Here is a 26,150-nt window from a genome sequence, read left to right on the forward strand (position 1 = left end):
TTGATATGTATTCACACTCAGTGGTGCAGCTGTATCATGGAAATCTTCTAAACAAACTGTGGATGCCAAAAATCCACCAAATAAGAAATCTCTAGTCCCTGATTAGAACAGAGGGATAAAGGCCACTTACTCATGCAATTGGAATCGAGCCTGTAGGCCCTTTTTGAATACAGGAGATTGTCTCATGAGAAATGTGGATGCTCGAAATTCAACATTTATAAAAAGGCCAAAAGCGCGTGATAGGCTCCCATAAACGCCTCGTGGGTACACCCGATATGCTACGGGCATGTCGCTCTGTGGACGCTCAATATTCCGCGCCCATAAAAGAACTAGGACAGGCGCTAAGGTCCCTCGAAGGCCCAAGTGCATACTTGAGCCACGAGGCGATCGAGCCGCCACCTTCTCGCAACGGCCTAGCAGGCCTAGGACCATGCCGCACAAGGTGATCTCGCGCACATAGGCTCACGCCCCATCACCTATAGGCTCGCGTCCAAGCCCGCTGGAGTGCCCTCGGCGTTGCGCCCATGGCCTCGCTGGAGTGCCCACGGCGTCGCACCCGTGGCCTCGCTGAAGCATCTCGGCGTCGCGCTCGTGACCTCGCTGGAGCCTCTCGGCGTCGCGCCCATGGCCCCAAACGTGGCCTCGCCCAAGGATGGCCTCGCGTGGCCTCAGCCAAGCGTGGCCTCGCATGGCCTCGCCCAAGTATGGCCTCGCATGGCCTCGCCCAAGCACAGCCTCATGTGGCCTCGCCCAAGGATGGCCTCGCGTGGCCTCAGCCAAGCGCGGCCTCGCCCAAGTATGGCCTCGCGTGGCCTCGCCCAAGCACAGCCTCACGTGGCCTCGCATGGCCTTGCCCAAGGATGGCCTCGCGTGGCCTCAGCCAAGTGTGGCCTCACATGGCCTCGCCCAAGCATAGCCTCACGTGGCCTCGCATGGCCTCGCGAGAGGAGGGGGGCCTCGTGAGCAGCTAGGGAGCCGGGTCACCAAGGGGGTCGCAAGGAGGGCGTCTCGCTACGCATCCTTAGACATCCGTCAAGGCCACATGCCTATCAACTAGACTCGTGAGTGACCTCGGAAGGCTTCAGGAATGTCGTGCCAAAGACCCAAGATCTCCACCTCACGACAGGACCATAACACACACCAAGGGTCCCATTCCTTACACCTTTAGACCCCTATGCCTAGAGGCTCCAGTACGAGTCGAATGGGACGTACTTGTACGACCTAGTACTGAGTACGGATACCAGTGCCAGTGGGACTGCTGGGATAAGAGTCATGGTCTGTACGTCTACGACCAAAGGTCAGAGCCGACACCACTACCTCCTGCGCCACTACGCCTGCCACCACTCATCAGACATGGGTACAGACAAGTAGTGGAGGCATTCTCCTGACACCTGCTCCTGTACTGGATGTACGACCACAACCTCTGAAGCCACTCCCCTGACATAGTACTTATGTACCCCATGGTCTCCTGGACCACTATGTACCTAAGGCCATTAGAGCCTACTATAAAATGAACTCTAACACCACCTAAAGGGGGGTGGGAAAATTCATTGTAAGCAGAGGCTATTGAGAAATATACCAAGACTTGCTCCATCATTTATCTGTGTTTACTTTTCCTTAAAGTTTATTCTCAGTTCTTATATAAACATCACTTGACTTACCTTTGAGTTTTCCGATCTAATTTCGTTGACGAGATTTCACCGTCAACACAAACGATAATAGCTAGATCCACGATGGAATCTGAGTTTATTGCCTTAGAAAAGTGTGGCGAAGAAGCTGAATGGCTTCGTCAATTTTTAGAAGATATTCCAAAATGGCCTAAACCAGTGCCAGCTATTGGCATACATTGCGATAGTCAATATGCAATTGGTAGGGCACATAATAATATGTATAACGGTAAGTCTAGACATATACGTCGTAGACACAATACCATTAGACAACTACTGTCAACTAGAGTTATCTCTATTGATTATGTGAAGTCAAATGATAATATTGCGGATTCACTAACCAAAGGGTTAAATAGAGAGTTGGTTGAAAAATCATCAAGGGGAATGGACTAAAGCCCATGAATGAAAGATCAATACAGTAGACACCCAACCTAGTTGATTGAAGATCCCAAGATCTAGGTTCAAAGGGACAACTAAAACTGTAAAGATTATGTTGGATCACTGTGGGGGTTATCCTCATTTTCCATTCCTATGATGAAACAGTGATAACCGTAAGAAAAAGGTTAAGCTATGCTTTTAATGATTTCTTATGCGTCAAAATGTCGAGCAGAGTAATACGGGTTACTCTTAATTAAGAAAATCACCTATGTGAGAGAAGACGGCTCGCTTCTATAGGGATTGAATAAGGGCTCAATTCCTAGAATATCTCTTGAAGAACCAGGGAAATGTTCAAGGCCAAAAACGAACATAATCTTGAGAACCAATATATGTTAGGAAAGATTTTTGTGTGTGGTATATCATCGTTTACACGAACGGCAGAACAGTTCAAAGACATTGCGTCTACTTATCAGCTAGTAAAGTAAATATAGTTACACAAGGGAAAGTTCAAAGGGTAACACCTACCTATCCTATGCGAGTTTCTAACGTTGAACTCTATCACCTAGGTCTAAACCATCTGTTGGTTATTCTTGTGTCAGTTTTCATTCATGTGGGGGATTGTTAGAATTTTTTTTTTTAATGAAAAAGTAATTGGGTGTTGTCCCTCATTGTTTGTGAGAGGTTATGCCTCTCAATTTTGGCCTATATATAGAGGGCATGGGCCTTGTAGTTTAAACACACCAAAATCTAATATATGTATATGTCTTCCTTTGAAAATTAATATATATATATATATTCAGTATATTTTTTCTTTTTTACTCTTTAGAGTTTTTAGATCTTTTGCAGTGTGATAGAGTTCGGGCATATTTGGTTCTGTGAAGTAATTGAGTTACTTGTCGTTCACCGTTATATTTTGGAAGATAGACCTCGAAACCTCTTGGAGGTGGCGAATCTGTTTTAAAGAAACTGTGTGTTACACAGGCCTTAGTTTTTATTTTGTTCATTATAATTATTGTCTAAATTAATTATAATTGATATTTATATTGTGTTATTTATAATTATAATATTGTTATTATATTATAGTTCTTTATATTGTGTTATTTATAATTATAATATTGTTATTTATATTATAATTATTTATATTGTGTTATTTATAATTATAATCTTGTTATTTATATTATAGTTATTTATATTGTGTTATTTATAATTATAATATTGTTATTTATATTATAGTTATTTATATTGTGTTATTTATAATTATAATATTTATGTATCTTTAATTTAGTAGATATAAATATTATTTTTATCATATTGCGTTTATTCAAGTATTATATATATTATGTTTTTCCTACAAATATAATAATTTCTAATAGGATTTTTTTTCTCTCTATTGAGTGAGCCACCTCTTCTATCACCTTGGTCTTCTTCTAGGTACCATCGCTAACTTTTGTTGTACGTACGGAAGTCCCTGGCCGAGAGGGGATCTTAACTCTCTATTCTGATGATGGTGCGAACTAGGGGAAAGGCAGGAGGCTCCTTCTCTTTGACGGGATATGGGATATGCTGCTTTTGGGAGTGCCAACGGCTTCAATCTGGTGTGGGCTGGGTGGATCCGGCAATGAGCTTGGGTGTCTCTGGGTGGTGTCTAGACAGAGTCGGATTTGTGGGGCTGGTTGTGTTCTGGGGATGTGCTGCTTTGTCAGGCTCGGTATTGGGAGTTCGTAGAGGGGTCTTGCCTCCACTACTCCTTCCTCTTGCTATCTAATTGTTGTCTTTGTTTTATTTCTACAATAAAGGTGGAGTTTTTCCACTACCCTGCAAGATTGGTGGGGGGTTTAGTTTGTGTGGCGAGGGAGGATAACTTTGAGTCATATTGGGTGGTTGGGTTTATACTGAATTGTTCAATCCACTTATGTGGGGGCTTCAATGATTCTCTCCTCGATTTCCACATATGGGGATTCCTCGATCTCTATAGACGTGGTACCCCAATCTCTAGTGTCGGGGCACTTGAGCATGGTTGGTCGGTTGTTTATGCCTTTTATTTCTTATTTGAATAAGGGAATTTTTATTTCCCCGCTTTCTTTTGAAAGTTCATTGGCTGATAGCCATTGATGGGGTTGATCTGTCATTTGCCCATGTGGAGAGGAAATCTTAATTACTGCACTCGTTGGATGCTTGAATGCTAGTGCTATATTAGACCCTTGGTTAAAGTTTATGTTAGAATTTTATATTGTTTATTGTAAACGGCTTAGTAAGCCTATATTGGTAGATTTTTCTCGATGAGTGTCATCTTCTTGTATTAGACTGTGTCCGATTGACCTAATTATTAATGGATATTTACTTTACCTTTTAAAAAAATCTCCAAAGTAGTTAAAATATACATATATACAACAAAAAAATATATATATTATGAGTAAATGCAACTAAAATCCTTTTAACATATACCAAATATATACGATTTTTTTAGTAATTGAAATCAAAATCTCTGAAACATACCCAAAACTTATATATTTTTTTAAAAAAAATTGTTACCAAATTTATTTCGTAGATATATGTCCTAAAATATAAAATAAAAGAGACAACATCTAAATCTCATCATTATTAACTAGTTACTAATTATTATTATTATTATTATACTCAATTTCTTCTAACAAGCAACCTAGTTTTGAAATAAATAAGAAATTGTATCAACTTTAAAAACTCTCACAAAATAATTTTTGATAGTTGTAATTTTGATATTTAAAAAATAATTATATATTTGAATTATATTACGATTTCAAAAATACCATAAATTATGGCTACCATTTCTCCAACAAAGGGCGCTCAACATTAATGCCAAGCACCACTAGGTCTCACATAGTCAAACCCTACTAGCAATTCCATGTTTGATGGCTCAACTGAAAAAAACATGAAAACGGTCGACCCCAAACCCGTCGACGGCTTCGTATGCATCATCACACTCTTCCAACACTAGCTTTGATAGCTCCAGATGCATCTCGGTCGACCAGAACTTTGGGTCAGGGTACTAGCCAAAGCGGTAATGCTATTGTGGCCAACTCTATCACCAAATAACCAACTGTAGGAAGTCCCGCCTTCCTTTTGTATATAGTGCCAGACCCATAATTTTTGTTCACTAGAGGGGTTATAAAAAAGGCATTTAGGAGGCATAAATGCAAAAACTAATAATAAATAAGGACTATATTGTAGAAATAATTATATTACAAATATATAAATAAATTCAAGGGGACAATTGCCCTCTTGTCTACTACTAGGTACACCAATGCCTGTATACATTGTAAAAATAAAGAAAAAAATTGTATAAAGATAAAAATAAAATAGCCCCATATAAAAGATATTATTGGGCAAAATCAGGTATGTCGTGTAATGATCCCTATTTTATATTCTTGGTTGAGGTATGAAATAAACAGTGGAAAAATCATAAATAATAAGTGATAAAAAAAATGCTAATCTTCCTGTGTTTTTCTAAGCTTTTTTTTCTTCTTTCAATAAACAACTTTTATATAAAAAAAAATCAATTATAGAAAGGCATTCTTGTCAACATTTACAAACTAATTCATAAGAAAAATTATACTTGTTTCTAACAAAAAATTACAAGCTTATTTCGTAATTAAAAATACACTTTTATAACTAACATTTACAGAGCTAAAAAAATACAATTATGTAGTAACATTATTATATATGTATAAAGAAGAGGAAGTGTGAAATATTCATGTTGACACATATTACTATTAAGTGTACAGCGGAGTGTCTTTTTTATCCTTAAAAAATGATACTAATTACAGTAAATCTTATGACAAAAGTCTTCAATTTGTAATCATGATAAAATCTTTTACTACTGGTATTTTCTTTATACAAAAGCTTTCATTTGTAATCATAACAAAAGCTTCGACTATATTCAATGTATACATCTTCTTTATTATACTTAGTGAGAGTTTATTAAACTTACCGAGAAAAAAAAGTAAAAAATAGAGAAACTAAAAAATAATTCAATGTATACATCTTTTTTATTATACTTAGTGATAGTTTATTGTACTTACTAAGAAAAAAAGTAATAAAAAAATAGAGAAATTAAAAAATAAAGTATCAATTATTTTAAAGAGTGTTCTAGAGATACTATTTAATGATTTTTTTTTCCTCTTCCTATCACCAACCCTTTTCTCTCTCTCTCTCTCTATATATATATGTTTAATTTTCATTTTATCTTACACACTTCTCCTTCCTTTTTTATCATTTTCTCCCTAGCAATTCCATAAAACTTATCTTCTCCATACATCAGTTTTGTCACTATATGATTTTGGTACTGTTGTCTACTTTTTAAGGTAAACGATTCTCTCTACTTTCCTTACAGTGTATGATTTTAGTTCTTTTAAAATAATAAAGCTAAAAGAAATATATAGTTTGCAATATGTTGAATGGAGTAAAAAATAAAATTGTTTACTCTCTTTTCATTTTCTCAAGTGGATAAGTGTTAGATATCAGTAATTTATTTCCCTACATGTTATTTAAAGTTTAACAAATTCTTTGACCCTTTTTATAAACAAGTCATTTTTGTTATTAGTTTTCAGAGAGTGAAAAAATTAAAACATTTGTTGTTTTTTCATTTTCTTAAGTGCCTAAGTGTTAATTATTAGTAATTTTATTTTCTTATATGTTAGTTAAAATTCTAACAATGTGTTTGATCCTTTTTATAATCATGTAATTAATTTGTTCTTTGTTTTTATGAAGAATATAGGAATATCGCGTCACTTACACTATCTCTGATTTAAGAGGTTACAGTCAGCATCTCATAAATCCAGTAAGTCAAATGCAATGTTATTTTTACTTAATATAAAATATAATTGAATTGTTGTATATTTTTTAATGTTAATGATTCAAATCGTATGCTTTTATCTATAATTTTTTTATACAAGATTGTTAAATAGGTTTATAGGTTACATAAAAATATGTTAATTATTTTACACATTGATTAAAAATAAATTAGATTAATTATATCTAAATTAATTTAAATAAAAATTACAAACTACATTAATAGACTATTTTAGTTTTAAACCACAGTAAAAAAATTCTTTTATGAAAAAATAAATTAACCTGCAAAAAAATATTTGCAATTTCAGCAAAATGCCCAAACAAAAAAGGCAATCATTAATTACTCATCTGCAAGGTTCAAATGAAGATGGTGCGTCATTTTCATTTCAGCCATTTTCCTCTGATTTGCCTACTAGAAATGTTCATATAAAACCACAAGGATTGCAATCACCATTTGTGGCACCGACCTCTTATCCAAACATTCAATTGTCATCACATAATGATGATACAGTTGGTAACAATTCTAAATTCTTCATCTTCCCTAAACTTAAAAAAACTTTCGCTTAATTGTAATATTCTTTTTTACTCAACAAATTTTTTGTATAAACAGAGTCTGAAATTCCTACGCATCAATGCTATCTAGATATTGGTGATTGTTTGCATTCGTGCGAATATTGTGGTGCATAATTTTGGAAGCTAGAATCAATCCAAAAAAAAAAAAATCCTCCAAAATATACTTATATGATTTCGAAATTGTAAGATCAAAATTCCATTACTAAAGAGTCTTCCCATGTTACTAGATAGTTTATTACAATATAGGGGGACCTATCACTAATTTTTTTGTAAAAACATAAGAATGTTTAATTCTATGTTTGCTTTTACATCTTTTGGAGCAAACATAGATAATAATACCACAAACTCTGATGGTCCTTATGTTTTCAAAATAAGCGGTCAAGTTCATCATCTTATTGGATCACTTTTGCCGATGGATGACAAGCCACCTAGATTTGCTCAATTATATATTTATATATATGACATTGACTGTGAGTTGCAAAATCGAACATCGATGTTTCAGGACAAAGATGATTCAAATTTAATTTTAACGTGCATTGCAGAAAAGCTTATGCAAATGTTTGATGAAAATAATAAATTAGTAAAATTATTTCGATCAGTTAGAGACAGATATAAAATTGAAAACATCTCAAGTTTGAAATTGAGATTGATAGGTCGACAATCAAATGATGGTCCTGAATATGAACTACCTTCATCAAGAAACATTGGTGGTTTAATTGTTGGTGATATCGGTGATTCTGAATATGGTCGGGATATTATCGTTAAGAATAAAACTGAAAGATTACAAAGAATAACAAAGCTTCATCCCTCTTACATGGCTTTACAATATCCAATTATTTTTCCATATGGAGAGGATGGAGACATAACAAATAGAAAAATTAATAATGAATATGGTGAAAATTAATCAAAGCGCAAAAAAAATCTCAATGAGAGAATATTATTGTTATCAACTTCATGGACGTAATAATCAAGGAAACGCGATTTTTCGTTGTGGTAGGCTATTCCAACAATATATTGTTGATGCATATGCCTGTGTTGAAGAAGAACGATTGGATTTTGTTAAAAAAAAAATCAATAAAATTTAAGATCAGAAATTTATCAAGGAATTGTTGATGCAATAACTAAAGGAGATAGAGATGGAAATGCAATCGGTAAAAGAGTCATTCTACCTTCGAGTCATACCGGAAGTCCACGATATATGATTCAAAACTTTCAAGAAGCAATGGCCATATGTAGACATTATGGAAATCCTGATTTATTTATAACATTTACATGCAATCCTAAGTGGCCAGAAATACAAAGAGCTTTGTCAAAAATAGAAGGACAAAAATCAGAAGATAGACCTGATATTATAAGTCGAATTTTAAAGATAAAGCTTGATCAAATGCTTAATTTCATAAAGAATCAAAAGATCTTCGGCACTGTTATTGCAGGTTAGTAAATAATTTCATTTTTCTAAACTGTTTCTCAAACTAATATTGTTTACTAACTAATGTTTCCATTTTTTTTTCAAAACTAATATAGATCTCTATGTAGTGGAATTTTAAAAAAGAGGTCTACCACATTCTCATTTCCTATTTTGGTTGCATTCGAATGATAAGTTGAATGAACCATCAAAAATAGATAATGTCTTATCTGCAGAAATTCCAGATCCTATAAATAATCCAATAGAATTTAATGTTGTAGCTGAGTTTATGATGCATGGTCCATGCAGTGTAGCTAAAAAAAATTCTCCGTGTATGAAAAATTCAAATTGTTCGAAAAAAATTCCCCAAACAGTTTAGAAGTGAAACCATCATTGAAGATACAGGTTTTGTACATTATACACGAAAGGACACAAATTTCATCGTTGAAAGACAAGGAATAAAATTAGACAATAGATATGTTGTTCCCTATAATAAAGATTTATGTCTAAAATTCCTTGCACATACATATAAACGTTGAAGTTTGTTCTCAATCAATGATGATAAAATATTTATTTAAATATCTAACAAAATGACCAGATAGAATTCGAAGAGTAATAGAAGAAAATGTTGTCATTGATAGTTCTGGTTAAATAAGTTATCGAGATGTTGATGAAGTGAAAAACTACATTAATTGTCGATATATAACACCATGTGAGGCTATTTGGAGATTATTTGAATATTCCATTCATCATCGTAATCCAGCAGTTCAAAGACTATTGATTCATTTGTCAGCAATGCAAAACATCACATTTAGATCTAATGCTAAACTTGAAAATGCCTTAAAACAACTAGGAATCAAAGAAACAACATTAATTGAATGGATGGAAACAAACAAACGTGATGAAAATGCTTGACAATTAGAATGTATTGAATTCCCCAAAAAGTATGTTTGGAAACAACAACAGAAAATATGGGTTCCTCGAACTTCAGGACATACCATTTGAAGAATTTTTTATGTGCATCCCAATTCTAGAGAATTATATTATCTAAAATTATTATTAAATCACCAAAGAGGGTCGCGAAGTTATGAAGAACTACGTACAGTAAACAATATATTATACCCAACATATCAAACTACATGTTACGCATTAGGAATTTTGGGTGATGATAAAGAATGGGAGGAAACAATAATAGATACTTCTTTTCTCTCTTCATCATCTCAAATTCGATAATTATTTGTTATACTTCTATTAATTTTCTATATACAAGACCCTAATAATCTATTAGAAAAATGTTGGAAATTTATGACAGATGATCTTTTGTACCGAACAAGAAATTTGTTTCATATTTCCAACTTTCAAATTCCCGAAATTGAATTGAAAAACTTTTTCTATATGAATTAGAAAATCTACTAAACTGTAGAGTCCAAGAACTTTACTTAGCTAGTTAGATAGTAGCAGCAATAGTAATAGTTGTAGTATTTTTATGGCTGTGGATTTTGATTCAGACCGGGATTTAATTGGACACTCGTAGTAACACTTGTAGATTTTCTAAGTTTAACCTATAGTTTAAGAATATTAATTTTAACCTAAGGTTTGATTAATATGACTGATATTGATGGTGATATTTATTATATTATAAGGTTTAGATAGATCCAATAAGATAGTAACACTTGTCATATGTATGTTTAATGATAATTAAGTATTTTTTTGAGGAATAAGTTTATTAAGATTAATATTTGAATATCCTAGGGTCTGTCAGCAGCTTTAAAATCGTTAGAGGACTTAGTCAAGGCTGTTTACTCAATTCAAATTAGGCTGAAAATGTGCAATTTCGTGTTTAATATTTCAGCATATGCCGATATATCGCAGCTATAGGGGGCGATATATCGTCATACGGGGATACGAAAAACACGTAACTTCGCACGATCACCTCGACGAGCCTTGGGCATATTAGCCCAGGCGATATATCGCCTACTAAGGGCGATATATCGGCTCCTTTGGATAATTTTTTATTGTTTTTGAAACCGAGCTCATTTTAATCTTTAACCTCTTGATAAGTCCAGCATCTTTCTGACCGAGTCTTCAGCCTCTGCTGAACGATAATTCAAATATTTTTCAATTAAAAAGCCATTATTTTATTCAAGTTAAATGAAGATCTTTTCATTCTTGAACTCTATAAATAAGACCTAGTACCCATCCATTTATTCATTCATCAAACTAAGTTCAGAGGCTGCAAGCTGCTAGGTTATTTTTGAGTGCTTAAACACTTGGATTGGGAATATAAGCTTTAACTTATAAGCTTAATAAACACTCGGGAAGTAAGGTTCATAGTATTTTTTGGTTCGAGGTGTAGTTCGGTTATAGAAGCATTCGAGGTATTCATTATTCTAGTTCATTTCTGTGTTATTCTTATAGTTTTCTACTCAAAATCCAAACTCTATTCTTTATTCTTGGTTAGGAAATCTAAGATCTTGAACATAAGATTCTTGGTAAGTATATTTTCGATGGTATAGTTCTTTCATTCTTTTCATCCCTTTTTCATTAGTATACTCACCTTGCTTTGATGGTTTTTAGGAGTGTTTCCAAAGTCCCAATCCTGTTCTCATATCCCGGTATATTTGGTAAGGAAAATAGGATAGGATTTGATATGTTATGTTATATGTTATCTTATGATTTATGTGTTATGTTATATGTTATATTATGTATGTTGTAGACTTGGGCATATGACTTGTATAACTAACAAGCCCCAATAAATTTATGGGCATATGACTTGCTTAGCCAGCAAGCCCCACAAATCTAATGGGCATATGACTTGTTTAGTTTACGAGCCCCAAGTAATAATGGCCATTATAGTATGTGTGACATATGTTTATGATATGTTTTAATATATGTTGCGATATGAATTTTATGTATATGATTTATGTGTTAGATTTTCCTTGATGGGCATGTAATATCCAATATTTTCATAAAACATTTCTTTATTATAAATCAGAGTTTTAATACGTAAAATGTACAAAGTTTAGAAATTTAAGAAATACTAATGGAAAAATAGTATTTAAAATATGATTTTATATTGTTAATGAGATTAAAGAGAGAGAAACTTGAGTAGTCAAGTATTGGACCCAAATGTCATATAATTTTAATTGAGGATTTTTATAAAATTAAGAAAGTTTTGCTAAAGGGCTTATTTGAAAAGAATATTAGTATTTTGGGTCCAAGTGTAATTTAAAAAAAAAAAGAAAAAAAGAAAAGAAAAGGCTTTAGCCTTTTAACCGAGCCTTCTCTCTCTCTCTCTCTCTCTCTCTCTCTCTCTCTCTCTCTCTCTCTCTCTCTCTCTCTCTCTCTCTCGCGTGCGTGCGTCTGCCCGACCATCGAACATCCACCGGCGATCACCACTTATAGCCACGCGCCGGACCGTTGGATTCAGAGGCCTCCGAACTATCGACCACGCAGGAATCTAGAGCTCACTCGTCGATTAAACACCTCAACTAGTCAATTTAAGTTCGGCCACCCCGCGACTTCAAAGTTGCGATTCGGCCACCTCGGGCATCCATTTGCCAATTCGTCACCACCATCGTGTTCCTCGTGTTGTGGGCTTCAAAACCCAATAACTTGTTCCTACATCTACCATAGTTGGGTGATGGGCCCACCACGAGCCACCGCAATCCATCGTAGACCGACGGTCGAAACTTAGTGTTCGAGGTTCCGAAGTACGTTTTGAGTCTCAGAAAATCATCGTTTGACTTGTTGTGGAACTGATCATTGTGGTATAAATTATTTGACCTATAATGTTATTGAATAGAGTAATTGTTATTATGTGTATTTATAGTATATAATTATATATTCTTGATATATTGAATATTTTTCTGTAATTATACTGGCTGTCTGGGATTATATGTATTTCTGATACAGGTTTTGATTTTGGGTTTGTCCATTTTATAGCCGTTGTGCTGTCCAATTTTCTAGAAAATATTAGATATTAAATAAATTATAAAATAAAATACATATTTAATTGATTTATATTAATATGGAAATTATTATGATTAAGTAATTTTAATTATTATTGTTATTATTTTGTTAAGTAAATCAAGAATATAGTTTCATATATATATATATATGAAAAGTGTGATTTATAGTAAACCTATTATTTAACAATTATTCTTATATATTAATATTTTGTTAATATTTGAATATTAAAATAATATCAAATATTAGTTTCTTACAGTTATTGATATTTGAAAGACCAGTGAATTTTGGAGAAAGTATATTTATTATATCACTGAAATTGATGTTATGACTAATTAATAATAATATAAATATTTATAATTATATTATTATCACAATATCAATTATTATAATTTTATGTTAAAAATATAATTTCTTTTATAAAATGACTATTTGAATATATACATTCATATACGTATTGCTATTGAAGTATTTTGTTATTAATATTGAAATAAGTTTATTTATAGACGATAATTATTATTATTGTTGTGATTATTATTATTATTATTATCATAAGAGTACATTGTCTTATGAGCAAGGTTTAAAGCATGGTTTTATATGAAGAATTATTTGCATTATGATGATAATAATTATTATTATCATTTATATAGTTTCTAGTATTGTTAATATACACTATCAATAGTGTATATTTACGATTTTGATAGGATTTAATAAATGATGTGCCTTGAATAGGATTTGTATGGATTTGATTGATTGACTCTTGGTGAGCAATTTTAAAATAAGCTAAGGACCTAAGGTAAGTGAATCTCACCTTTTGTGCTTAAGTGTAAGATGCATGACTACATTGATTGTGTATATCTGATGAGTTAAGTATGGGATGATGATGATGCATATGATAAGTATGTGAAGAATGGTATATGAATATCATAATAGTGTTGTGTGATATGAAATTGATGAATTTCGTGATATGTGAAAGATGTCTTACTTGGTTAAGATTGATATGAATTATGTGCAAGTATGTGTTCTTATGTTGATGAATATGTGAATTACTTTTATGTTCATGATTTTGTTATATGTTATGATATATGAAGCGTTTAAGTTTTTAGGCTAGAAACCTTAGACCTGAGCCATAGCTCTACGTTAAGGTATAACAACGCCACCAACCCAAAGCTTCATGTATTATGACTAAAGATGTTTTGAGTTATATGAGATGTGATACAATGCCTTGATTGAATACCATCAACATGAATCATGAACATGAACATTGGCATTTCAACATCAGCATGTATGCATGGCATGTACAGTTATGTGATACATTATTATGTGATATAAGACCATGCATATGAATATGAGGAAAATTGTGAAATGCCTTGAAATGTCTTATGTGAAGTGAACATTTTAATGACACAAGGCTTAAGCAAAGTGATAATAAGATATTTAAAAAGGGTGCCCCTGTTTTGATGAAGCAATTAAGTAAGTGCAATGAAGAAGACAGAGGTCTATAAGACTTATAGTGGCTGCCCACTAGTGTGGGCTAGGTTAGAGTTGAGCATTCAGATATGTTTGCCATGTTTCCTTCTTTCTCCTCCATATGTGTAATAATTATGGCAGCTATGGCAACGATGAAATGAGTGTTATGATGAGCCTAGCTGCGATGATGGCTAGCCGGAGGAGAACCCATAGGATTCTATATGATATGTGTAACAAGCCCTGCAGGCATTGGCCGAATCAAACAGTATGCACAAGTGAAATCGGGCCCATAAAAATATGAAAGTAAAAGAAAGAGCATAAAAGTAAAGTTTGAAAGTGCATGAGCAATAAATGTAATGCATAAGTATATAAGTCAGCATATTAATATATGTGTACTTCAAACTCACGACATTCATGTGTATGTGTATGCATGAGATTTACTTACTGAGCGTTAGCTCATTATGTTATTTTCCAACATTTTTCCAGGTGTGGCTTTAGATGTTGAGCAACTTGTGGAGCACGGACTCAGTAGCAATACAATAATGGTTTAGGGTTTTCATATGACTACACTAAATTTAAAGTATTCATACGTGTAATAATTTTCTATTAATAAGTTTATATAAAAGTTTTAAGTTTTTCTGTATTTCTTAGTATCATGTCATTTAATTCATTTGGTCAAGTGCCTAACATACTCGTAAACCCTGGTATAACGAGTATGTGGCAGACGTACCCTACCTTAGGGTCGTCACAGGGCATTAGGCTCATTCCTTTATGTTTATATGTGTAGGAAAATAACTATGGTGGCGGAAAGGTTCTTGGCAACTTGGGGGTTATGTATTGAGGCAGAATGGAAATGGATGGATTGAGCGTTCGGTTCGAGGATGAAGTCGCTTCTTAGTCTTTTAAAAATTATGCTTTACATGTATTTTTCACACTTTATTTTGTAATCCATTTTAAAGTTATGTTATGTTTTTATTTTAAAAACAATGGGATCCCATATCCTACTTTAAATTTTATGTAGTTTAACATTTGTTTTTACAAGTTTTAATGAAGTTATTATTATTTTACTTGTAAGTTTTATTAAAAATTAGTGTCTATGTATAGTAGTTATTAATGGTCCAAAGTCTAGAGTAGTTGGGTCATTACAGTTGGTATCAGAGCCACTATTCATTTGCATGAAGTTCTCCTTGATACACACACTCAAAGCTCCGAATCTGACCGCCAAGTAAGTATTTAAGTTATAGTTATTATGCTTATATGTATAGCTAACGATTTTAGCATTTATGTTTTTAGTTAAGTATGAACAGAGCATTAACCTATGAGGATATCCGAGCCATTAAGGCTTTAAAGAGAATAAGAGAACCGAGAAACACCATAGGAACACTAGAGAAAATCACTCGGAGACTGCTTTTGTTCCACAGAGAAATAGATCACCTTCAAGAGTCTAAGCAAATCATGATGAGAGCAACGGAACAATACGTTTTAGTAATTAGACTATTTAGAGATTTTCATCCCGTAATTGCAGCCTTAGAGGAGATATGGGAAACAATGGATGATGAAGATGAACTACCAGCAGCAATGCGATATTACTTTCTCTTAATTAGGTTCACTTCAAAATCAGAATTTCAGTTTACAAATGAGCAAAAACATAAGATTTTTACGAACCTTCCTCGAGGACATTTTGAGGCACATGATAATGAAGATTATGAAGAGCTAGATGATGATATGCTAGATGAAGGATCGGATGTAGAAGATCTTGATTTTTAGAATAGTTAGTTTCATTGTTTGTTTTTTTTATTGTTTGTTTTATGGTTGTAATAAGTGAAAACTTTTTTCCAAATTAATATCATGTATGAGTTTGATTTTTATTTCGCAATCATAATAGATAATAAATAAAATAAATAATGACTAAGTTCGGTGAGGGTGGATACAAATCAATGAACCAAGTTTCTATATTGAGAGTTAGGGGGCCATAGTAGTGGGAACGATTTTACTGATCCCAGCACTCCCTCAATATGGTTAACTTTGGAACAAAGATAAGTTTTGAGCTTGAGAATTTAGTCATATAGGATGAATAGAAACAAACTTAGAAAATAAAGATGGCTTGTTTTTCTAAGTATAGAAACTCACTCTAATAATAAAGAAGACATATATAATTTTTCATAAGAAGTCATAATCAATAGGTCCGAGATATGTTTGTTTTAGAATAAGTTTTTCCTTAGAGCCTATTAGGTAAAGTTCTAACATGTTTCTTTCAACTGTTAGAACTCTGCTACGATGTCGCTCCGAAGATTTGCATGCACCAACGGAAACGCCTCCAACGCTGTTCCAATGAACAATGAAGCCCCTCTGGTTCGCAGAAGGGGAGTGCGTGCTACTGCTAGCCGCAATGCGCCGGCACCACCAGCTGACAACACTGCGGAGATCGCCAGACTGCAACAACAAGTCGAGGAACTTTTGCAGCTGCAACGACAACAGGCTCAGCCCCAGACTCAGCCTCCACCTTAGCCGCAGCCGCAGCCACAGCAAATGGCCTTAGCACCCCAACAAGTTGGTCCATATGGGGGATGGCCAGTGGCGAACTACGCGCCATATCCAGTACAGCACATGGAGCCAGTTTATGAGAGGTTCCGCAAGCAGCACTCTCCAAACTTCGAAGGGACTACAAACCCCTTTGAGGTAGAAGAGTGGCTAAGGAATGTGGAGCCAATTCTGACGCACATGAATCTCAGTAGTGCGGACCGTATATCCTGCGTCTCATCGTTGCTAAAGAAGGATGCCAGGATATTGTGGGACTTGGTCCAACAATCGCATGATGTTGCCACCATGACATGGACTCGATTTGTGGAGCTGTTCCACGAGAAGTATTACAATTCAGCTGTACTCACTTCAAGAGTGGAGGAGTTCGCCAACTTGAAGCAAGGTAGTTTATCAGTGGCAGAGTATGCTCGTCAGTTCGACCGCCTAGCTAAGTTCGCATCTGAGATGGTTCCAATTGATTTTCTAAGGGTGAACAAGTTCGTTAGAGGACTTCGACCGAAGATCGAGCTGGGGGTTAAGCTATCAAACCCAGGAAATACTACGTATGCCGACGTTCTAGAGACGACAATAGAAGTAGAGAGGTTGCAGGCTAATGTAAGTAAAGAAGAAGCCATTAAGCCTGAGCCTAGACAGCAGAGTCAACCTCAGACCAGTCGGAACAACAACCATAATAGCAACAATCAGTCCGGCAACAACAGTAACAGTCAGAAGAGAATTCATCCTGATAACAAGCAATCTGACAGCGATAAGAGGGCACAGACAAATAATGGGGGAAATAGGGCGGGTTATGTGGAATACCCGTCATGTGCTAAGTTTCAGAAGAAACATCCTGGAGAATGTCGCGCAAACACCAAGGAATGTTTTAACTGTGGTCAGGAAGGACTCCGGAAAAGAGATTGTCCTCAGCGCAAGCCAGAAGGGAAGAAAGACGACAAGATGGTTCCTGCTAGGGTTTTTGCCTTAAACCAAGGAGAGGCTGATGCTAGCAATAAGGTGGTCACAGGTCAGGTTTCTATCCTCAATAACATATGCTATGTATTATTTGATTCGGGAGCCACTCATTCGTATATCTCGTTAGGAATGATAGAAAAACTAGACAAACCTTGTGAAAGATTTAGAACTAGGTTTGTAACTGAGTTGCCTTCGGGCAAAGTAGTTCTATCATCACGGATAGTACGAGGCGTACCGATCAAGATTGAGGACGTAGAACTAGAAGGAGACCTGATAGAATTGGTGATCAAGGACTTTGACGTAATACTAGGCATGGACTGGCTAGCACGGCATGGCGCAATCGTCGACTGCAAATGCAAGAAGGTGATGTTCGAGACTCCTGATGGCCAAAAACTATGCTTCATGGGACAAGCTTCAAGATTACGCACCCCGTTAGTATCATCTCTCAAAGCTCAAAGAATGATGGAAAAAGGATGTCAAGCATTCTTAGCCAGCATCACAAATGTGGTAAAGGAGACACCACTTAAGGTTGGAGACGTCCGTATTGTAAGAGAATTCCTAGAGGTATTTCCCGATGACTTGCCAGGATTTCCGCCAACTCGGGAAATTGACTTCACGATAGAATTAGTACCAGGCACCGAGCCTATTTCCAAGGCACCGTATCGAATGGCACCTACGGAACTCAAGGAGTTAAAGACGCAACTACAAGAACTCCTAGACTTGGGTTTTATTTGGCCGAGCCATTCGCCATGGGGAGCCCCGGTGTTATTCGTGAAGAAAAAGGACGGAAGCATGCGAATGTGTATAGACTATCGCGAGCTGAACAAGGTACCAATTAAGAATAAGTACCCGCTACCCCGGATCGACGACTTGTTTGATCAACTCTGAGGTGCGACTGTATTCTCAAATATTGATTTACGGTCCGGGTATCATCAGCTCAAGGTGAAGGGAGAAGATATCCCTAAAACAGGCTTTAGAACTCGTTATGGACATTACGAGTTCTTGGTTATGTCCTTTAGCTGTTGCATCTTCTGGAATAGCATCTTTATTACTTCCTACGGGACGTACGGCTCATTCAAGATTTAGAATACTTTTATCAATAGATAAGTTTTCAACATGCCATATAAAAAAGGGAACACAATTGTCATCATTAATAGAAAAAACAAATATTATTTTATGGGATGAAGCACCGATGACTAATAAGTATTGTTTTGAAGCATTAGATATGTAAAGTCCTTTATTGGCTAACTTTATTTTAGACAAAATATTTTAAAGTTATTAAGGAAAATCAGTAGCATATCCATATTGATTCTTGATTTAATGATTCAACTGATTTTATAGTGTGAAAATATCTTTAAGTGTGAATATATTTTTTACCTTATTTATCACAAATAACCAATATTTGGTAATAATATATTTTGCAATTATCTTGAGATTATTTTAAGGGATTATGATTATTCTGGAATAAAGAAAGTATCGAAAATGAATATGGTCAAAAGAAATGACCATGTTCGTTCTGCCAGATAAAACTGATTTCAATGTTGACTCATCAGTTTCCTTTTCTATCGTCACAGAATTCATCTGGCTGGCTGATTTCCTTAATCAATGGAATTCACAAATTGATTTCAAAGATACCAAAAAATGATGGCCTTAGACGATTTCCCTGCCTATAAATATCTTGCCAAGGCCTTTGGATTTTTCACCTCTTCCATTTTCAATATTTGTAAACATTATGTTATTTTGAAGAGTGTCTTTATTTGTAGAGATTAAGTTTGTTCACCTTAATCTTTGTGAGAGTGATGAGTGTACTTGTGGATATCTATCTAGTATATTGTAAACAAATAGTGTCTATTATGAACGTGTTCATAAGGATCTTCGGGAGAGGATTCTATCTAAGTCTCACTTCGGGAGGAAGTGTGCACTCGCTATTCTTTGAAGGGAGTTCAAGAGAATCAGCGTTTCATCAAATCAGATTCGTAGAGAAGAGTACATCAAGATTGCGACAATAGTTTAAGAGGGAGTCTTACATTGTTTAAGTCAATGCTTTTGTACACATTGTTTCTTTACTAATTGGTTTATTCTCTGGGCGTGGCCCCAAAGAGTAGGTTATCCGAAAGGGTTTCTGAACCTTGTAAAAATTCGGTGTGTTCTTTATTGTTTTGCACTGTCTATTTATTGTGTTCAGTTTCTGTCGTGACAAGTTCGGATTCTGTCCCGACAAAACTGCTATCTGTGTAAACATTTAATTACCATTCCGCACTTTAATTAATTCACATGGTTTAATTAATTTGGTAATTACTAAAAACGGAATTTCAAGATAAAACATTACAAGACATAAAAAATAATTAGGACAAACCATTTGAGGGAATTACTATAGTCTTAGGAGGTGATTTTCGTCAAAATTTACCAATCATTCCAACAGGAACAAGAGAAAACATCATAGATGCAACAATAAATAATTCATATTTATGGTTTGAGTTTTGTGTCCTACAACTCACTAAAAATATGAGATTAAGACGAGATAACATAACAGAGATAGAGAAACAAAAAATCAAACGTTTTTCAAAATGGATATTAGATGTTGGAAACGGAACAGTCCCTGGCATAAAAGATCCTGAAAATGAAGATGGTACATGGATTGAAATACCTGAATAACTCATAGTCAACTACAAATCAAATCCAATAGAGGCTTTATCAAGTTTAATATATGAAGATTTCTATAATAACTATAACAATATAGAATACTTTAAAGAAAGAGCAATAATAACCCCAACAAATAATATAGTTCATGAAATAAATGAACATATCATATCTTTCGTACCACAAGAATCTAAAACTTACTATAGTTATGATTCTATATTATCATCCACTAAAAACATAGATGAACTAAATCTTTTATACCCACAAGAATTTCTTAATACTCTAAATTTTAATGGCCTACCACCTCATGAACTACATCTTAAAATTGGCACTCCTATAATGTTATTAAGAAATTTAAATCAAGCAAGTGGTCTTTGTAATGGCACAAGATTGATTATAACACCATTAACAAATAAAATAATTGAAGGCGAATTATGAATTCAACAAATTATAATGACAAAGTCTATATTCCACGGATAGAAATGACAGTTCATGAGTCAAATGGCCATTTACATTAAAAAGAAGACAATTTCCAATCAAAATATGTTATGCTATGACAATAAATAAAAGTTAGGGACAATCACTTAAAAAAATTGGTTTATATCTAGAAAGTGACATTTTTACACATGGACAGATATATGTTGCATTATCTAGAACAACATCACCTGATGGATTATATGTATTAATACATGATACAGTTACAAAATATCCTAATCATGTGAAAAATATTGTTTACAAATAAATTTTGCATAATTTGACTTAAGACAATACTTGTAAGATTTTGTTATAGGTGCAATTTCCTTTTTCACTTATCTTTATTATATATATATATATAATTTTTTCTTATACCATTATTAATTCCTAACACATTTTTTGTAGAAAATGGCCACACCGATGAAAGAACTTAAGACAAGACAGAGATTTGAAAGCATTCGAGTTCGAGTCTGCAGAATGTGGGAAAACCATGATATCAAGACCAAGAGGCTTATAAGCTTAGATTGCTTATTAGTGGATGACCACATAAATGTTAAATAATTATGCAATCATTTACATACTTTTTTTAAAAACTTTAACAACACATAGAAGAGTACAAATATGTGAAAAGACTAGAAATTTTATTTTTTTACTTATTAGTACAAGAAATAAGCCTTTCATGAGACAAATATCTAATTTTAAAATATATTAGAGGGAAAATAAGAAATCAAAGTCTTTAAAGCTATTTCATTTCTTCAATATTTGCTAATGTTGTGTCCTAATCAAAATTAAATATTACAAGTATTTAAAATAACATGTTTTCTCTTTTTAGCATGAAGCAATACAAGCTACTATTCGAGGACAAGATGCAAATGTCATAACTTCAAAAGTTGAAAGTCAGTGACATATACGAAATTAGAAACTTCTTCGTAGATGTTAGCAAACCTACTTATAAATTCATTCCAAACAATCTTATCATACAGTTTGTGTAGCGACCCAAATTTGCTAATAAGGCTTGGGGCCTTGATTAGCGTGCCATGAGGGCAATAATTGTTATATTGTATAAATATGTGAATTTAATGAATATGTGATTAGAAGTGCATGTTTAGGCGATTAAATGTGCATGTGGACCCCGTTTGGTTGTTAGGGGCATATTTGTAATTTTAGCCCGTTAAGGGCATAAATGTGATATATGTGATATAATGGTGATATATTTGTGATGCACGTTCCGAGACGGTCCTAGGGAGCTATTTAGCTAGGAAGTCACAACGGGGTCAAATACTCGGCTCGGGAGGAGCTTAGGGGTATTTTGGGAATATTATAATGTGTTCGGGAATTACTGAGTAGTGGTTAGTAATTCAGTAATGGTTTAGTCGTGTCGGGATTAAATGGAGATTTTTAGGTATACTCGAGGATTTAGCAGGATATGTCAAAAGACTAAATTGCCATTGGTGGCATGTGAAGACTTAGGTTAACTTAGGGGGCAATTGGGTCATTTGGCAGCTAGGTGCACTTAGTTAAGGGGCTGGGAGATACTAGAATACTTTGGCAAAAATAGAAGAAGGAAAAAGGGAAACAATTTGCTCTCTTTCTCTCCCACTCGATGCTCTCCCTCTCCCTCTCTAAGGTGGCTGAATTTGAAGGATTTTAGACCATTGATCAAGGGATTCAAGGCTAGGAATTGAGAGATTGACCTAGGCTCAAAGGTAAGTTTCAATCAATTTCTTGATTGAATTCTGTTGAGAAATGTTAAGGTTAAGAGCTGATATGTGTTTTTGCTTGGATTCTTGGGATGAAGCTTGGCTAGGTTCAGCTTGAGAATCAAAGGAAATCAAGCTTGGAGTTGGATTTGAAAGAAGCTCAGAGTCGAATTTCAGTTTGAGGTAAGAATTTTTTGCATCTTTGAGGTTGATTTCTGGTGTGGTTTAAGATTTCTGAAGGGAAGTTTAAGTTTTGTAAGTTATGGTTTAAATTTTATGAAGATTTTAACCAAATTGTGAATCTTGGGTTGGGTTTGTTATTGATGTTTTTGGGTTGCCATATGGTCTATTTGGGGTTTTGGAATGAATTTGGGATTTAGGTATGTCTTGGTAATGATTTGGAAGTGTTTTGGCTCGGGAAAATGTTGGGGAAAAACCCAGATTTCTGGGTTCGCGTATGGGCGCCGCAGCCCTGTTCTTCCGTGCCGCGGCGCTAGGATGCATCAGGGAAGGGCACCATTCTGGGTGCCGCGGCCCATATAGGGGAGTGTCGTGGTGCTAGGTCATTTCTGGGTAGGGGAAATTTTCAGTTTTTAGGCTTTTGCCCAGGGGGCTCGGGGGATGCTTCCGCTAACTTATGGGGGGAAACGGGAGGTCCTGAGAGCATGGGATTGGTTCTGGGGGATGATTATAAATTGATTAGTAATGAGAGTGCTATATATGTGTTATGACTAGGTTTTCAGCGAGGCTCAGGTTAGAGGAATGTGCTCGTGATCGTGGTGCTTGGGAAACTCGGGACACAGGTAAGAAAACTACTGTTCCCACAGAGCTTGTATGCAGGGCAGAGCCCTATATGATTGTGTTGCAGGGCGTAGCCCTTTGATTGAGTTTATTCATGTTTGGTATTTGCTTTATTATGCTATGTGTGAATGTTCGACAAGAGCCGAGAACAGCGCATGCCGAGGTGGGCAAGGCCGGGAACGGCAAGGGGCCGAGAATGACATTAAGCGCGTGGAGTGCAAGGCCGAGTGCGGCAAGAGGCCAGGAGCAGCGTTTAGCACGCAGAGTGTGAGTTGTCAAGGCGAGACCCTAAAGGATACCTGGGATATCCTTATAGCGTGGACCGTGAACCCAGGGCCTGGTAAAGCGCCTGGGACGGCATGGTCGTATGTGTATAACTTATTGATGGCCTGTTTATATGTTAAGTGTTTGATATGCATATGTTATCTGCTTGTGAGGGTTTTCTTGCTGGGCTTCGGCTCATGGGTGCTCTGTGGTGCAGGTAAGGGCAAGGGGAAAGTCGACCAACCATGAGTACGGAGAGCGTGAAGCGGCGCGTACATGTTTGGCCTGCCCAGCCGCCACGGCCAGGGGTATTTTGGGAGATGATTGTATTGAACCTAGATTTTGTCGTTTAGCCGACTCTGATTATATTTTTGAGTTGTAAATATTTCTAAACAGTATTTTGGGATCCCAAATGTTAAACGCTTTATGACTTTCAGTAAATGGAATTATTTTCAAAGTTTATAACTCAGGTTTATGGTTTAATCACACATTTGCCTTAAAACCTCGATTAGCAAGTTAATTGCACATTTTAAACTCACTTAGTAACGACTCTAAGGTAGTAGGGCGTTACAGTTTGCAAAAGCTACATCTTTTTTAGCTATGGAAGAAGATATTGCCGAAATACCACATTATAAGTATTATTTTGCTACTTTCAAAGAATTGGAAGATAAAGTGGATCAAATTGAATTGTTGTCAGGTAAATTCTTTCAATACCTTTAACGATTGAATTTCTACATTTATTTTATTTTATATTGTTTATAATAATTTTAGATTTTATAATATATAGATGTCATTGGAGTGGTCACAATCGTACAAGATTTGGAAAAATCCACCCTCAATAGTAGGATCACCTCATGTCGAAATGTCACAATTAAAAATGTTGAGTATGTATTCCTATCATTTAAATTAGTCTCTTATAAAACTTATTTAACTTACCTAATTCTTTTTTTAGGAACAAGGAACTACAAGTAACTCTGTGGGGACATAAGACAGATCTATTTGATGATAATGTCCTCAAAACACTTGAAGGGCCGGTTGTTACCATCTTCACTTCAGTCTTGGTTAAGAAATCTTTAGGTATGTTAAAACTCCCATATTTAATATTTCTTCCATACAACCTAACTATAACGTATCATTTAGTAAAATATTATACTGTTAAATCGTAGGAAAACCACGCCTTTCAAGCACTACATCTACGTTGTTCTTCGTTAATCCAAATATACCTAAAGTTGAAGATTTGAAGACAAGGTTAGAAAAAGAAAAGAAATGAATAATGGTATTGTCTTGATTATCTTTATATCAAAACAAAACTTCAATTATATTATATGTTTTGTAGATTTCAAGAAGATGTAAAAACAATCAAGTTTCTCCCATCAGCCATCACAACTCAAAGTTCCCTGAATGAAGAAAAAAAGGAAAATAGGAAAACATTGGTTAAGCTTCTTGAGATAAGGCCAAAATCCACCAAGGTTGATATTTTACATTTTTAAAACTCATTACAATTTTAATGTCTAAATAAATTTCTTTAATTTATAATTTCAACAGGATATGAGATTTACTGTTAAAGCTGTAATTGTTGACATTTGTGAAAAAGATGGATGGTATTATATGGCATGTCCAAATTGTATGCCACCTGTATCACAAGCTGATGTTTCTTGGTGGTGTCAAAAAGATAGCTTCATAAACAAATCCCCACTTGCATGGTAATAACATGTGTCCTTATATTTTTAAACTTAAATATACTTACATATTATTACTTTTTATTTTCCTTATATCTTATTCAAGCATACTTATACATGATTCTCATTATTATATTGTATCATCCAACATTGACGTTTACTTTAAACATAAATTCTAGGTACAAATTAAACACTATAATTAGCAATCAAACTGGAAAGATGAGGATGATGATCTATGGTCGAGTAGCTGAGTATCTCATCAAGGAACCATGTATTCAGTTGGTAACTAATCATGTGAATCAAGACAAGAGAAAATTTCCACAAGCTATCATCGATGTCATTGGAAAGTATAAGATTTTTCAAATTGCATTTGAAACCAAAGCAATAGACAATGTGGCTATTTGTAAGAAGGTATTCGATGATGAAACAAGTGAAGCAACTAACAATCGTCATCGTTTGTCTCCACCCATTAATCCAAAAACTCCGGATCCAAAAGTATCTGTTAACCAAAGGTAACAAATGTACGATAGCTTTTTTTTATTACATTTTTATATTCAGTCTATTTAATTAATCAATCATAATGCAGTGAAAGAATAATTTTGATAGACAGTTCAAGAAAATGTACTTTAATTAGGTACTTTATATACTCTTCTACTTTATTACAAATAATGTATTATTTTCTAACTTTTATAACAAATAAATATTTATTTTTATTTTTTACCAGTGAAGGAGATAACAACAGGAAGGGCAAAACGAAAACAGATTAGTTTGAACAACTTTCAAGGGAAACCGAAAGAAAAATAGAAAAGCA

General features: G+C 34.7%; 1 protein-coding gene across 1 annotated transcript; it reads left to right on the top strand.

The window, feature by feature from the left end:
* Positions 1-24,260: 24,260 nt before the first annotated feature.
* LOC133825647 (uncharacterized) lies at positions 24,261-25,855 on the top strand. The gene is made up of 7 exons (XM_062258561.1): positions 24,261-24,357; positions 24,448-24,544; positions 24,613-24,737; positions 24,827-24,908; positions 24,997-25,129; positions 25,206-25,363; positions 25,519-25,855. Exons 1-7 carry the CDS (start codon positions 24,261-24,263, stop codon positions 25,853-25,855), a joined length of 1,029 nt encoding a protein of 342 aa, XP_062114545.1.
* The last annotated feature ends 295 nt before the right edge of the window (positions 25,856-26,150 follow it).

This window comes from Humulus lupulus, chromosome 3 (genome assembly GCF_963169125.1).
Source record: "Humulus lupulus chromosome 3, drHumLupu1.1, whole genome shotgun sequence".
In the NCBI taxonomy this organism is placed as follows: Eukaryota; Viridiplantae; Streptophyta; class Magnoliopsida; order Rosales; family Cannabaceae; genus Humulus; species Humulus lupulus.

Coding starts and splice junctions, on each gene's coding strand:
- LOC133825647 (XM_062258561.1), top strand. CDS start 24,261: ATGGAAGAAGATATTGCCGAAATACCACATTATAAGTATTATTTTGCT. Junction 24,358..24,447: donor TCAAATTGAATTGTTGTCAG/GTAAATTCTTTC, acceptor TATAATATATAG/ATGTCATTGGAGTGGTCACA. Junction 25,364..25,518: donor AACAAATCCCCACTTGCATG/GTAATAACATGT, acceptor CATAAATTCTAG/GTACAAATTAAACACTATAA.